Source organism: Apteryx rowi, unplaced genomic scaffold (assembly GCF_003343035.1).
Source record: "Apteryx rowi isolate R43461 unplaced genomic scaffold, aptRow1 scaffold_12, whole genome shotgun sequence".
Classification (NCBI taxonomy): Eukaryota; Metazoa; Chordata; class Aves; order Apterygiformes; family Apterygidae; genus Apteryx; species Apteryx rowi.
Genome location: NW_020447419.1, coordinates 5,254,001 through 5,269,701, shown reverse-complemented (window position 1 = coordinate 5,269,701; position 15,701 = coordinate 5,254,001). Strand labels below are relative to the sequence as shown.

The 15,701-nt window shown below is 38.8% G+C and overlaps 1 protein-coding gene across 1 annotated transcript in view; it reads right to left on the bottom strand.

Moving 5' to 3' along the window:
* PARD3B (par-3 family cell polarity regulator beta) overlaps positions 1-15,701 on the bottom strand; it is a 411,041-nt gene that overhangs the window by 197,375 nt on the left and 197,965 nt on the right. Inside the window, exon 12 of the mRNA XM_026088114.1 lies at positions 6,665-6,850. Within this exon, the coding sequence (XP_025943899.1) occupies positions 6,665-6,850 (186 nt within the window). The remainder of the gene's footprint in view (positions 1-6,664; positions 6,851-15,701) is intronic.

Genomic DNA, 15,701 nt, shown 5'->3' with positions numbered 1-15,701 from the left:
TTTAATTTATACCAGTCCTATAAAGGAGAAAACAGGAAAAGGAGCTTTCAGTTAGTTAAAAGGACCCACACCATAGCTGTTAGTATCTACAGCAAAACCACGAATGATCACTGAAGTGTATTTTAAATATGTTGTTATCTGCTATTAGGATCTGGTAAGAAACAGACACCGCTCCAAAAATTATTTTGTCTTATACTCTCACTAGTGTTTATCTTGTCACAATTACTGTGCCACCATATGGGGTAATGTTCTCAGTTCAGAATGGTCATTAAGACTTAAGCATCCATATTTTAATTAACACTGTTCGTGTATTTTAACATCCAAACCTGCTGCCAATAACAAAATTGGGGTTGTGCCATCTCAAGTAGCCTGTGCTTTGAAAAAAGACATTCAGTTTCACTGCCAGGATTAACTGACATTTGTAGGTGTAATAAAATTGTGGACACCGCTGTTTGGTGATTGAGGAGTCCTATTGCTATTGTCATGATCATCTGTGATTGATTGATTTCTTCTCATATACACGTGTGCCATGGACTTTCCTCTCTTTAACAAGAAAATAAAGTCTATTTAATTAAAGAGACTAGAGTCTCTTTTAGAGCTTGTTAAGTTCACAATTAGCAGGTTGGCATCAGACCACAAAGAAAGAAAAAGGGGTAAGAGACTGAAGAAAACCAGTACAAAAAGGGCAGTGGAGAACAAATAGCAGGAAAGGAACTTGGATAGAAAAACACTATCTTGGTTAAAATGAATTGGATTCAATCATAGGCTCATTATGTATTCTCTGTAAGGCACTCGTCCGAACTGTTTACATATCTCATACATCTGAGTAATCCAAAATATATATACTTTTCAATTTTTATTTTTTCTGTCACTATGATGTTCAATTAACTCTTCTAGTATTACTGCCAAGTCTAAGTGATCTGTGCTAAAGTGAGTTACAGTAGTGGTGACAAATCCAGTTTTCTTAAGTGATATTTTTAATGGAACTGGGTATCACGCACGTTACCACAGCAGAGTACGAGTAGCAAGAGGTGCCACAGTGCTGACGAGCAACAGCATGGACCAGAAAACTAAAATCAGCTGGGAGGGGAAAGAGTGCAGAAAGACAGAACTGGAGGATGAGTCACGCAACAAAGGAGGATTGAGAGAGAGAACATTTTTCTGGGGAGGGTTTGGGAATGAAAACAGCAAGGCCATTTGGAAAGGAGACCGAAACCCCTCCCACCACTCTGCTCAGTGTTTTATGCCAACATAAATTTACATACAGCCAAAGTCACTATGTTAACCTCACGCTTCCTCTATGTACAACATGATGCCATCAGACACGCTAAAGTTGAGGGAGAGAAGAGTTAACATTGTCGAACAGGGAGTTTTATTACTTGCACATGTTGCAATTCCTTTGTGCTCTATCAAAACTTGCTGAAATGAATGGAGCCATTCATGGCAGCAGGGGTTTGGAGAAGAGAGGAGTTTATTTTTTGTGAGTCTCTATAAAACTTTGAAAATTTTACAGGTCTTCATGTCCCTGCTACGGCCCCACTGGCTCCTGGATTCTTTTTTTTCCTTTCTGTGGATAAACACCCATGTACAAATACTTGTTAAAGTTTCTTACAAAAATAAATACATTTTCAAATGCATCTTAGCATGACTACATTTTTTGAGTATGCAACTATCATGAATACAATGCATATTTTTAATGAATCATTGCAGCCTCAGAAACCTCTGAATTCGCCAGTTCTTTGAACTTGCTTTGCAATTCTTCCATATGAGAATATGTATTTCTTTACATTTTAATAATGTCAGTTCTTAAAGAACTACTTTGACATGCCTCCCTTCTTTCCACCCTGTCACATGCTCCACTTAAATGCAAAATTCCATATTTATGACTGGGGGAAAAAAAGGAGTACAAGCTTTACTAATGCTGATCGACCACATTTGCTATGCCACTGGTACATGGTAGGCTGGAAGACGGCTGAGCACTGTTGTGGCAGATGATCGGGTGGAAGTTACTTCACAAAGAAACTTTCTGCAGTTTTAAAGACTGAAAAAACCAAAGTCTAAACAGCTTTCAAACACAGATTTGCACATCACTGGTGTTATGGCCTGGTTTAGAAGACTGAACTGCAAGACAATCTGCTTGGCTCAAAACAAGCTAAATGTTGTTTTAACACATTTTTTCTTTCATCTCTGAAAGGTAGGCTTCTTTGTGGCTTCTGAGTAGAAAAACAACATTTGGCATTTCAGCAAAACAGTTTTCAAATGCCATCTCCAAAACTACAAGTGAGCTAACTCTCATAAAGGGGGAAGTTAATATTCCCTTGCTTATTCAAACCTGGGGTTTGTGCAGAGGGTCTCAGCACAGGCTAGAGCCTACCACCACGTGGCTACCAGAGCCAGAGACAGCCACGAGATGCCCACACTCTCCCGGCAGAGCAGGGAGACGCAACGCCACGCTCCTCACGGAGGTTCGTTTTTATCAAAGCACACCTCATTGTTCCCCCAGCACATCAGTGACATTTCTCTGGGAAGGAGCTTTGCGATGGCATTTATCGGGATCACCCGAGTCCTCATCCACTGCACGCAGCAGGCAACGTTCATTGCAACAGCACTCAGAAGTCCCAAGCAGGCTCCAACCACGCCAGGCTTGATTTGAACAAACGCACACATAGAAAACATCCTCCTCTTTATAATCATGGCTCCGCCGCGCTTCAGCTGCAGTTGGTAGCAAATACCTGATAAGCAGGAATTTGTCACAACTGAAAAGCCAAGATGTCTCAAGATGAGTCAAGCTGAAACCCCTGCAGTTACCGGGCAAGATGATGCATTTAAACTCAGTCAAATGTTCACTGGTCTTCCCGTGAAAGGCTCTGCATAATTACAAATATCAAGTGTTCTGGTAACACCTTTCTCAGAGCTGATAAAAACCAGACACACTTTAAAAATTACAAAAGGAAGTTAAGAAGGGACATGAAGGTACAATCAGTGAAAGTACGTATTTTAATCTTGCAGGATAGAGTATTAGAATTCCAACTAAAAATATTAAGGCCTATTAGTTTGTTATTTTTGGTAGCCAGAGTAGTGAATAGCCACTGGGTGTTACTGTATGACTCAAAAAAATGCACTGGTATTTCTAAAATCTTTAACTAGCACACAAAACCATAAAGTATAAAATTAGTTTTAAGATTTCAATTTTCCCTTACATTTTTCTCAAATTCCTTACTGAGCTTTACAAAGCTACTAACACATTAAAGCTAAATCAACGTGCTAACATTTTGAAAAAAATCACTAAAAAAAAGTTGGCCTCTCTTCAGACCTTCTGTTCAGAATGATAACAGACAACACCAACCAACCAAAATTATACATAACTCTTTCTCTAAGAAAAAAAAAACCCAACTGGTGAAAGAAATTTTATGAAATTTGGTATATCAAAAATGCTCAGACAACATTAAATATTAGAAGGATTGCATTTACTTCAGTGCTGAAACAAAATGGATTGACCGTCTGCCTGTTACACGTCTTCTTCTGAAGACAAGTGGTGACTGTATGGCAGAGGTATGTGTTTTGGGTTTTTTTTAAATTAGCATTAAAACAAAATCAGAACAGATTTTAAACTCTAAATGCAAAGCGAGATATAGTGAAACGATTCTCATGTCCAAAAGGCAGCAAACATTATGATTTCCCCATGTCATTTTTTCCCCAAGAAAACTTGGTATGCTGAAAAGCAAATACACATGCTTAAATCCATAATACTCTGTTTCAGAGACGGTTACAACGAATAACATGAGAAAATGCTCTGGGCGACTACCAGCTGGAAAAAAAAAGTGTTTGTATTTCAAAACTGGCTACAAGAAAGCTTTTAAAATAAGGACAATAAGCACAGATTTAAATATTTATGCACACTTTTTAACATGATACAAGAAATTTTATTAATATTAATACCCACTGATTGTTTTGTGCTATATAGAGGTCATTAAACAGAGGGCAGACAGCTATTTTCCATGCATGTGCAACAGTAACCATGGTTCTGAAGACATACTTTCCAAAATGGTAGTATTTGGAAGTACTTGCATCAAACAAAGAGGATATGAGATTTTTTGAACATAGTTTTGGTCGAAGCTAGAGCCTCAGCTACACTCTTTGCTCGGGAGCCTACATTCCGATCTTTCACTGATGAGAACTGCACAGGTATAGAGCTATAACACAGGAGAACAGGTCACAGGACTGACGCTATCACAAGACAAAATAATCTTCCGCTCATGGTGACTAACTGCAGCAGTTGCCCATTTATGCAAGTGAAGGCACAAAGTCCTACTTTATTAGTCTGGAGGCTGCTCAGGCCAAAACAAACAACTGCTCTGGAGTAACAAACGGAGAAGAGAAAGTGGTAAATGCACAGGGCTCGGGAGAGCTGTCCTACCTCTCTGCCCTGGCAATACTAGTCAGGTAGCCAGCCCGAACAGGGCCCCTGCCAGCTTTGCTGCTCAGAAGAGTGAGCTTCCTCGTGGGGAGGCCCCGGCGCTGCAGCTGGGGTGGACGATTACGCTGGCAACACAGCTGGAAAGCAAGCAAGGAGGGCAGGCTCCTTCTCTCCTGAGTAACATCAGTTGTACGAGGCAGCAGACATGCAGATAAATTGAGTTTATCCAGCCTTAATTTGGCCAGTCAAACCCTTAACCCATTTCTGATATATACCAAGTAGATGAGTTTAGTCTCTTGAGAAAATCCAAGCTTTGAAATAACTGTGAGACTGGGACAAGTAAATAGGAGCAAGAAAGTATTAAACATTCACATCAAAGCTAAAGTCTTGATTATTGCTATTTACCAGCTACTATAAATAGATGATCATGAAAGTTTTAATGCTGTGAATTGTCTTACTCAGCAGGCGGATGTCAGTAGAGGAATCTACATAAACTGAATTAAAAGGGTTTTTTTTGTTGTTTTTTTTTTTGTTTTTACAGAAGAGAGAATTGCAAGGAATTGCTGAGATAACACAAAAGAAAAAATTACATTATGGATCTACAACAGCTAAACATACTAACCCCAAAAGACTAAAACTTTTCTTTATAATTCCAAGAAAGTTACCTTTTTCAAGTTTTATTTGGACAAAAAATACAGTCAATGGATTTCCTAAAGCTTAGGAAGTAATTCAAATAGCTTTTAATCATAAAAATGTACAAGAGTCCCCATCCTTAGAGGGAGCAGAACAAGTCATAATACTGTCATCTACCAATTTAATTCACCTCAGAAACAATTGGTAACTTCTGCACAACTAATGACATCCTCAGCCAAGTTGCATTTTGACTAGAACAGCAAAAACATCTTGAAGAAAAAGAAAAAAATATATAGTTAGTGAGGTTTTTATTTTCAGCAGAAGTTAAATGCATAATCCTTAACCTCACAGAATTACTGATTTCTAATTCTTGTAAACACAAAACAAGTTTGTGTTTTGATTGTTTTCTAGGTTTGCCCACGCCACTTTGGGCAGACCAAAGGAAGTGCGGAGAGAATGCTAAATACAGAGATGTAACTCCTCTGACGCTGAGCCCGGGGCACACCAARCCTTCCCAGGAGCTGCTGCGGGGACGCGGGGCGGCAGCCTTTCCTCCTGCCCAGCCACCCTGGCAGCTCTGCCCACCCCTCGAACCTGCAGGGCACCTACAGGAACAAGCAACTCAGAGGTAATAGGAAAACGCTTTGGAAAGCAAAGAAAGAAGCTGTAGAAGACAGAAGCAGATGTGGAACAAAAAGAAAGCACTGGAGACAGGTAAAGACTTTTCTCCATATTTGGCGTTTTGAAAGTCTAAACCTTACCATTTCAAACTTGAGTAAAAGGCTTCACCCTGCTCTCTTGTCTCACAGCTCTTGCAGTCATCATCCACCCTCGACACACACCCTAGATTGATGTGTGAAAGTGGAGAGCCTACAGCAGTAAGCGCTGTTAGCGCAGCACACCATGTCTTTCGGAGATGAGAAGCCTCTGCTAACTGTCTACAGACTGCCTATAAAGTCCAACACGCAAATCTGACATTATAAAAAAAGCTTCAGAAAACAAATCTCCTAAAAATATGACAGACATGCAGTTTAAGTCATTTCGGTAACCATAACTATCAGCAAAATAGTGAAATAAAACAAGTCAAAATTAAAGGAACTATCATGTTAAGCAAAAATCAACACGGATGCCCTAGCCCCCACCAAACATATGTAGAGATTCCTTGTCCTAAGCCACAGGACAGACTATTAAAACACACCATGAGAAAATGGAAATCAGGACCCCTCTGGCCTGCGCGCATTTGGAAATCCTAGCCCACATCATCTTCACTTCATCTTCCAAAGACACCAAACAGTGTGTGGGCATTTGCACTCAGAACTATGCTCTTTATTAACACATAGATGAAATATATTGTTATAGAATATATATGAAATATACTTTTATAGAATCAAATCAAAGCTTTAACCAAACGCTGTGCATTTATATACATAGTGTAATATAATGTGTTGATAAATATATTTTTTTCAAAATACACTATTTAGAATCACACTACTTTCTGAATGTGAAAAGAAAAGTAACCATCATTATCATCCCTAGAATAGTTATCAAGCCAGATTCAGGACTGAACATACAAATGTCTGAATTCTAACACAGTCTGATGTGTTTTTTGCATACCTTAAAAGCAGCACCTCCATGAATAATGGACTTGATGAAAATCCCAAGATCAGCTCCAGTCTCCCGAGATTTGTTGCCTTTTAAACTCACACCAAGTCCAGCAGAGCCAGAATCATTCAGAGGAATCTCAAAGGTCAGCTGCTCTGTGGTTTCTGGGGAAAGAATACTGCAGTTTGGCTCTCCTTTCTGTTGGGGAAAATAAATATGAAAATATGGGTGAAAAGGGGCACAGAAACAACACACAAACTAGTTTTACAAACCTACTGAAACAGCAAGTAATAGTTGTCCTTTTGAGAAAGTAACTCAAAGAACCACAGTGTTATAAAAGGCAATGCATTTGGCTGTGTTTTGGTCACATGATGTAGCCTAAAATGTTTTATTAACAATACTTAGGAATATGCCTAAATAGAAGATAAAAATAATTTAGTTCCCCATATTATAAAACTGATGTTGCAGGAGAATATAAAAACCTGACACTTATTTTAAACACAGCTGTATTAAAAATTTAAATCATAAAACTCTGTCTACTTGTAATGGTAAATCGCATTCCTCACTGAAAACTGAGTTATCTTCTTAAAAAATTATCCTTCCCTTAAAACCTGACTACAGAGGGAAGGTGGTCCAACAAAAGTGAAGGTGAGAATTGAAAATGCAGTAACCTATTCTGCATTAACCCCTTTGCGCATACTTTTATTCCACACAGATTTTTTTTCTTCTGGTATGGGTTAATCCAAAAATTTTTGCTAGATTAGATTGTTGTTTACAAGACTGCAAAGTCAAGTATCCATATCTAGGAAAAATCAGAAACAATGTTCTTTTACTATAGACTATATCTGCAGTTTTCTAATGTTTGTGTTTCTTTTTTTTCTTAAAGCAAACTGGAAACTAAAACCTAAAGAAATTCTAGCATCAAGTATTCATACTGGCATCCCGCAGAAATAAAACTAGAAAAAAGAGACCTAGTATGGAGTAAAGCGTGCATGTAAGATATTAGCGCAAAAGACCTTTTGCATCACATCCAGTTTTATTTCACACTTCCTTTCTCATAAGACAATTAATTGGTTTATGTTTCTGGTCATTTGGATGTTTTCTACTCTTTGTAATACTAGTGTTAAAAAATTAATAGGAAAAAAATCATGAAAATGGAACACAAACAGAAGCTGGAAAAGATCACTGGGGCCTGTTTTCAAAGGTGTTTAAGTCTTCTGTTAAATTACCAACTAAAGGCCACACACAAGGAGGAGTGTACTAGCTGGGCCAATCCTCCTTATACCTAATGAAGAAGGACCATTTCCAGGGAATAAGTTGCAGTTCATACAGTATTAATGAAGCTGATATTGTCAATAAAGATGCCAGCAGTACAGATGGTTTCTCAGCAGCCAGGGTAGTCCCACATATTCTTCATCTATTATACTGTCGGATCAGAAGTGGACAGATGACCTTATACGACACAAGATCGACAAGCAATGTGACCACAAAACTAAGGGCAGAAACCAAAATCCCAGAGAAACAACAAAAAATAGAAGAAATAACCCCTGAGTGTACTCACATTTATTTCACTATGCCACTTCATTGATGAGAAGCCGCTACCGGAGGCTAGGGAGAAACCACATGACCCAGAGAGCTAGGACTATAAACCTCAATCCCAAAATATGATGTATACACCACGCACAAATTCTTCCTGGAATATAACTACATGATACCAAGTCAATACAATTAACCTAACTGCCAAATATAAAATGACATAGCACTGACACTGATAACTGTCTTGATACTAGCACTTATCTCCAGGACTTGTGCTACTCATCTGTGCTCTTCTCTTTGTTCACCAGAAGCAGACAATTCTCAGTCACATATCTGGCACTTTTTTCTTAGCTGTGGATATAGAGACATCCTGAACACAATCCCTGGAAAACTACAAATTCATACTTACTACTGTGAACAATACAGAATGAAAATTCGTAGACACTCCTACTCTGACTCCCTTCAGAAGAATTAATGCTAGCACAAAACCAGAATTAATGGCCTTCTAGCATAAGCATTTTGCATTTAACTTTCCCAAGCTTTAAGAAACAGTATTTAGGAGCGATATTTTCTTTTGTTTTTTTTTTAAATAAATAAATGCTTGTCAGCTGATGTAGAACTCTTAGATTAGGGCTCCGCAAAGGGCATGTCCTGCCTGGACAGGGGACATTCTTCTCAGGTCTCATCATGGTCGCAGACACATGATGTCTCCTGAAGTCCTTCAGGACAGGCTATTTCTATTACTTCACTGGTCCCCTGGGCAAACAGTTCCTGTGTGCTGCTATTCCCAGCTCAAAGGCTGGGTGCAGAGCCAGAATCTGAACTGGCACACTGGTTCCTGTAGTACAGACCTGTACAGACCTTAAATTCATCAGAAACACTTCTGCTGCTTGAACAGAATAGCAGATCATCAATTATTTCAAGGTACACCACTAGAAGAGGAGGAGACACTAGGGATTTTTCAGCAGTCATGTGGAGAATAAAGGATCTTTGATACTTTGCCATTCAATTTCTGAAGAGCAACCACACTGCCAGCTTTGCCGGGGCCCTACTTTTGCATCCCACTCACTGATCTCAACAGCTTGGAAATTCTGAATCTAGTCTCCACAGTCTCCCCAAGAGTCTCAGGGTCTGTCGTGGGCTTTTATCTGAGTTACGTTTTCTAACCAGTCCCAGTTATTCCTTCAGCCCTAGCTTATCAGCTCTGACAAGTCTTTCTCCCCACGTTCCTATCCAATATCATTCATTCTACACTTATCAGTATCCTACTACCAGTTCTGGTTTCCAGAGCTCATCTTGCCAGATCTCACCAGGCCATTCCTCAAAACACATGGCAAAGGCAAATTCTAGCCTCCCTCCTTTCCCTCCAAATCTATTCTTCCACTTAAACCACAACACCTACATCTTGCCCCTTCCATATATTATTAGTGTTTTCCTCTTTCACAATACCATGATCATAGCAGTGAAGTAGGTTTGTTACCACAGTACATAAAGGTGCCCTGCTCTCAGGCCTGATGCCTACCTTTATGAGAACAGTCAGAAATTGTTATACAGTATTGTCTCAGTATGAACTTGCACTTTATACAAAACAGAACTTGGTCACATTCAGGTAATTTTTAATGGATATGGCTGAAGGTAAACCCCAGCACAAAATCCTGCAATTTTTTTCCAAGGAAAATTTCTTTCCAAGATGTTTTTGACAAGAAAAAAAAATCAAGTATTTTTTCATTAGCTTCTTTCTCAGAAGTGTCTGAACCATTTTACTTTAAGCTCCAAGATGTATGTTAATTTCAAGTTAAAAACCTAAGGCATTTGTTAAAACAAAATCATAAAGCAACAAAGGCAACAGGACCTATACAAGTCCCTCAAGCCAATGTATGAATCAGAACCACATAGGTGAGTCTGGTATTGATTAGGATGCTGGACTCAAATTCAAGCATTCCCATTTTTATTATTGTTCTTGTCACTCACCCACCTTGTGACTTTGATCACAAAGCCACAGTCTTCCCCGGCTGTGTCAAAACCTCAGTAACGTCGGTAATAGGGCTGCCTATAAGATGCAGGAAACAACCCTTCTGTTCTCTGTGGTACTGGTAAAAGCTCCACAGGAGCACCGTATTCAGCTGTGGGCTTCAGGAAACAAATTGGCTGGAGTCCAGAGGACAGCGATGAAACAATCTTGTTTAACCTTGTGAAAAAGAGCCTAAAAGGGGACTTAATAATCATCTTCAAAACACTTTACAATAACATTTTTCCCCCTTTTCTTTGCAGGCAATTTTTGACATATGAAATAGCTTGTTGAAATAGCAGTCAAGGAAATGTCAGCAAGACTCAAGGAAAATTTTTACCCTTGATATCTGGGGAAAAACAGACTGACTAGGTGGTCTCTCGATGTCTCCCACTATAAAGTTTACTAAGATAACAATACTACATGTAGTTTTACAGTATAACCGAGTTGAGTTTTATATTCTGATGCAAATAAATTGCTAAAAGCAAAGGAATCAAACAAGTAACCCTGTTGTTCCATGTTATATAACATTTCCCAACTTCATTTGACATAATTATTCCATGTATTAGCTCTTGTTAGTAACGTACCAGATTATTGTCTGCATGCCTGGACGTGTTATCTATCAAACTGGAGACATTAGGATGTATTCAGCAAGACACCAGACATGTAGAGTAAATCTTTGTCAGTATTAAGTTTCCTCTGCTTTCTCCAGTATCTAATTTGGAATCCATAACATTTCACTACCATTTACCTTGCTACAGTTCTCAGGGAAACAGTTTCATCATACAGAAACCTCAGTAAATTTAATTTCAATTTACACAACAGCTGCTTTTACCTATTACCGGGGAACTCACTAATCTTTCCCAAAGCCCTTCACAAGTGCTTCTTGTTCAGTGTAATCAAACTAGTCTAAAACCTCTCCTTTGTAGTATTTACATTCAGCATTACCTTAAGATCCAGGTAAAATTGATTTAAAATAATACTGAACTTTATTTAACAGTACTGTCAAAAATGAGTTACCCATGAGGGAAAGTGAATGACATTTCAATGATTTCACAAGTACGGGTAACAGGAAAGGTGATGCATGGGGGGGGGGGAATAAATAAATCAGTGATGAATTCATTATAAGATTAAGTAAATACTGTCTTTATTCACTTAAAATTTTCATCTCCTATTTGTTGCATGGCATTTGATAGCAAGTGCATGGATATTCAATCTGTGAAATCGAAATCTGTACTCTCTGGTACAAATACAAGATTGAAAACCTTTCTCTTTGTGGGAGAATGTGGGAGGAAGCAGAAAGAAGAGGAAAAATAGAAGAAATCAGGAGAAACAGAAATACATTACCTAGACATTTAATTTTATCCTATACTCACTAAATGGTCAAATTTTTATCCTGATACTACTGTTCTTCACAAGGAATGCCTTTTCGTTGCTGACCAAAAAAGCTCCAGCCCTCCTGAAGTTAACAGCTCATCAATTAGGCGCTTCATTTGGGCAACTAATTTCATGAGTGATGGTCCTGTTCCTAGCGAATGCAGGTATGAATGTTAATTGCTGCTAGTAACTCACAGAGCTGAATTCCTGACGCCTCTGTTTCCCTGACATTGCTAAAACACTGTCCCAAGACATCAATACTTTACAATAGAGCAACAACCATGAACTGAGTTATGGTCTGGTAAAGCAACTCTACTCCAATGCACCAGACCTTGAACTCCTAATAGAAATACTTCTTAACTCAAGATCAAACTAGACTCTGAATTCACTTAAAAACAGAATGAATGAAATGAACTGCAACATATAAATTTCCAGACCAGGAAAAACTTCTTACAGATTTCTTCAAGATCACCAGTACTTTTTACGTTATAAAATAGCCACCCAACAATCACACCAAATTTTCCCCGTCACAAATGTACTATACATCAGCACTTCAGGCATTAAATGACAGTATACCACTGAAGTTATACTCTACTGCAGACATAGGTAGGTGACTTGGTGGTAATATGGTAAACTAAGAATCTTTCACATAAACCAAAGTTCAGATAGCCAAGTGATGAGACTTCGAGACTGCTAGAGCTCTGAAACAGACTGGCCTGTACCCTTTCTTTAAGGTAGGCACCCTGAGGAAAGCAAAAGGGATTTTGAACTTTTAAGTTTTACTAAGACACAAGTATAACAGAACAACTTTTTTGGGTGGGGCAGGGTGGGGAAGGGGGGGAGGAAGAACTTCAGAGTGAAACAGGCTGAAGTAGAAAAGGCTTGGCAGTGGGGAGAGTCTCTGCTGCTCACTTTGTCCTTGTTGGGCAGGTCCTTCCTTCAGCCTTGCTAAACCTTAGCCCAGAAGCTTTCAATGCCTTCTTCAGTTGTAACAAACACTAAACTCACCCCTCTGAATACGTAGGTCTTTCTTCTCTCCCCCCACTGCAGCCTGGCCACGTGCCCCCTGCTGCTTACAGGAGTCCACCAGTCTCGGCTCCTTGCGACGCTCTCCCCCGGGGCTGCACCAGCCAGCACTCTAGAGCAGAGCATCTCAGCGCCTTAGGGAAGGCGACAGTCTCCTCTGACCACAGTGCAGCAGGCAGAAGCATCCCAAGAGGCAACTGGTCTGCTTGCCGCCCAAAAATGGCCATTAAGCAGAATGGAGCAAACAACTAAACAGGTACCATCCCTTACAAGGGAAACCAAGGCCATAAGGTTTTCATCTACCTAGCTATTGGCATGAAATTTCAATAGGAATCAGTTCTGATGTTTCTTGAATCACAAGAAACACAGACTAGTGAGCGAAAATACCGAGTTTGCTAGATTTAAAAGCAGAAAACCCTAATAATATGTACTAAATAACATTCAGCAAAGCAGATGGAAAACCTTCATCTAAGAATCTCAAGACACATTTGGTTAATTGATGTTCTGCCAGCGACTATTTAATTCTTAGATGCGCATCTACACTACAGGTCTTTGATTTCTTAATTAAAATGCTATAAATAAAGGATTCTTGAAATGTTCTAAAGTTTTAGTGATATGCAAGTAAGTCTCACCAACTAATTCCCAAACTTTTAAAGCAGAGATAAAACACTTTTAGCCTTCTCTTATGTCCACAACAAAAAAAACTGCTCAGTCACCAGTACAAACAGAATTGTAACCTTTGGAAATAAAATACTGTGCATTGTATTTTCCCCCTTCTGTTTAGTCCATGGTAATACCTACTCAATATTGTGTCAATCCTCTATCTACCATGGGACACCACTTTCAATTAGTTCTTTTATTTAATCTTACAGCGCCTGTTCTCATTGACCACTGCACTTTTTATCTGTGGATTTATGATAATCTAATGCATCTCTCTCCCTGGAAAGGTTGCCTTATTTATCCCTATTGTTCTTTTGCCAAAAGAAAAGCTTAAAAAAAATTAGCTCCCATTTAAGCCAGGAAGGAAATAGCATTTGTTTAACACAACAAGAGACCTTTCAGTACCTGTCTGATGCCCTTGACCATCACACTATTATGGTCTCTCAATATGCTGGCTGCCCCTTGTCTGGCTGCTCATTTCTGATAAGAGATGCCAACTCCCTGGAGCGCCATTCAGAGCTGAGAGCAAAAGGCAAGGGACCCAGGAGGGTTATTTTCAAAGGCTTATGAAGGAAATAAGACATTTGCATGCTTTTGCAACTATTTTCTGCAAAAACCTGTATAAGTTAAAGAGCAGTATTTAAATTGCAGCACCACATAATTATTACTGGCAGAAAAGCTTGAAAAGATATCTCCTTATTTACACTATTCTCTATGTTCTTTCCAAGAGCTTAGACACAATTAAGAAATACTTTGCTGACACAATTAAGAAATACTTTGCTGACAACTCATTTATTGAATCACCATAAAATCTACACTGTATTTTGTAATGGATATACAGTAATGCTTTTCAAAATAATACCCCAAGGTAATGCCCTGCTGTAATCTTGTCACAATCCAGTAAATAACTGAAGTCATTGCTGCATATATCCATCTTTAGCACTTTTGACAGATGCTTTCATATTGGTTCTTTAAAATCACCTATATTCCATTTTGCAATAAAAACTAAATGGTCACTAATGGCACACCCTGTTAAGATAAAAAACAATAGCAAACCCAGGGAGATACATTATACTGTACTTGGATACTTTTCACATTAACATAGCACACTAAGAATTTGTGTCATATCGGATAAAATTGTTCTGTTTTGAATTATCTAGACTCCCTGGAATTATAGCTTTGAATACTGACAGAATTGGATTCAGCTCTTTATCCAAGGCATTTCAGTTTACTATTTGATGTCACAGGAGGCTTTGAAAATGGAGATCCTCCAGTTTGCTCCATATACCTATTCAAAATGCCACGGCAAGTTTTACACAAGGAAATAGTTTGTCCTTGTGAAAGAGTTTTGTCCTAAGTAATAACTCAACGTGGCACTGCTCCTCAATGCTTAAAAATGCAGTCTCACATAACCTTTTAAGTTACATAACTGTAGAAAATAGAGGGAGACAAATTAGCAAGTTATGTCCTAAAGTAAGATATGCCCTATGGTGAAAACACCCATCCCCATCCCAGCAGTGAGCATTAGCCATGTGCTTAAGCACCCTGCTGAGCTGAAGCCTTATGTAGTTAACTTCCTTCATCATTTAGTTCCTAAAATCTTATCGTTTACAAAGATATGGGAGACTGCCTGGTATTTTCAAGGGTGAATTTAGGATTGCTGTTACTGTATGCTTTTGGAATATATTGCAAGCAGGCAGCTCACAATATTGTGATGCACAAATCCCACTCTTTTCTTGGTTGATTTACTGGTTACTGTTTTAAAAGGAAGTTAAAAAAGCACTAGGCAGGGTGTAATTCTTTTATGTCAACTTCAAACCTTAAATGCATGCATTTTACATTAAGTCAGTCCTAGAAAAAATTTTCATGGACTCTAAGGCACAGAGACTTTTAAATTATTTCATATAGTATACAGTACAAATCTGGTGATCTGCGTAGATGGCACAGTACTACAGCTGCCAAGGAAATTTAAGAATTACCCAAAGACTTAAGAAAAGTAAATACTGTAAATGTGGATAAAAGGATCTAAGACACATGAAGACTCTGCTTCTGTTGAGAAACAAGTTTCCAATCTGAGGTATACGTATTTCTGATTTCATAGACTAAGGTGTGCTGCCAAACAATTGCTGACAGCACCAGTGTTGAACAACTGATGCTATCAAGTAAACAGATTTCATCTCCCAATGCTCTGAGGCAGGACTCCTCAGAACTTGGGAGCTTTGGGCAATAATCCTATAAGCAAATACAATATCCTATGCTATGGGTAACATCATGCTTTTCATTCCTCATTTGTCTCCACTCAAAATTTTTCTTTACCAGCAGGCAGAGCACCACTGGAGGTTCTTGCAGGCAATGAGTGCTATCATCCATAGGTTTGGGACCACTCTTTTGAGGCTCTTCATATTTGCTGGAAAATAGAAGACTAGAATCTCAAAGCCAAAT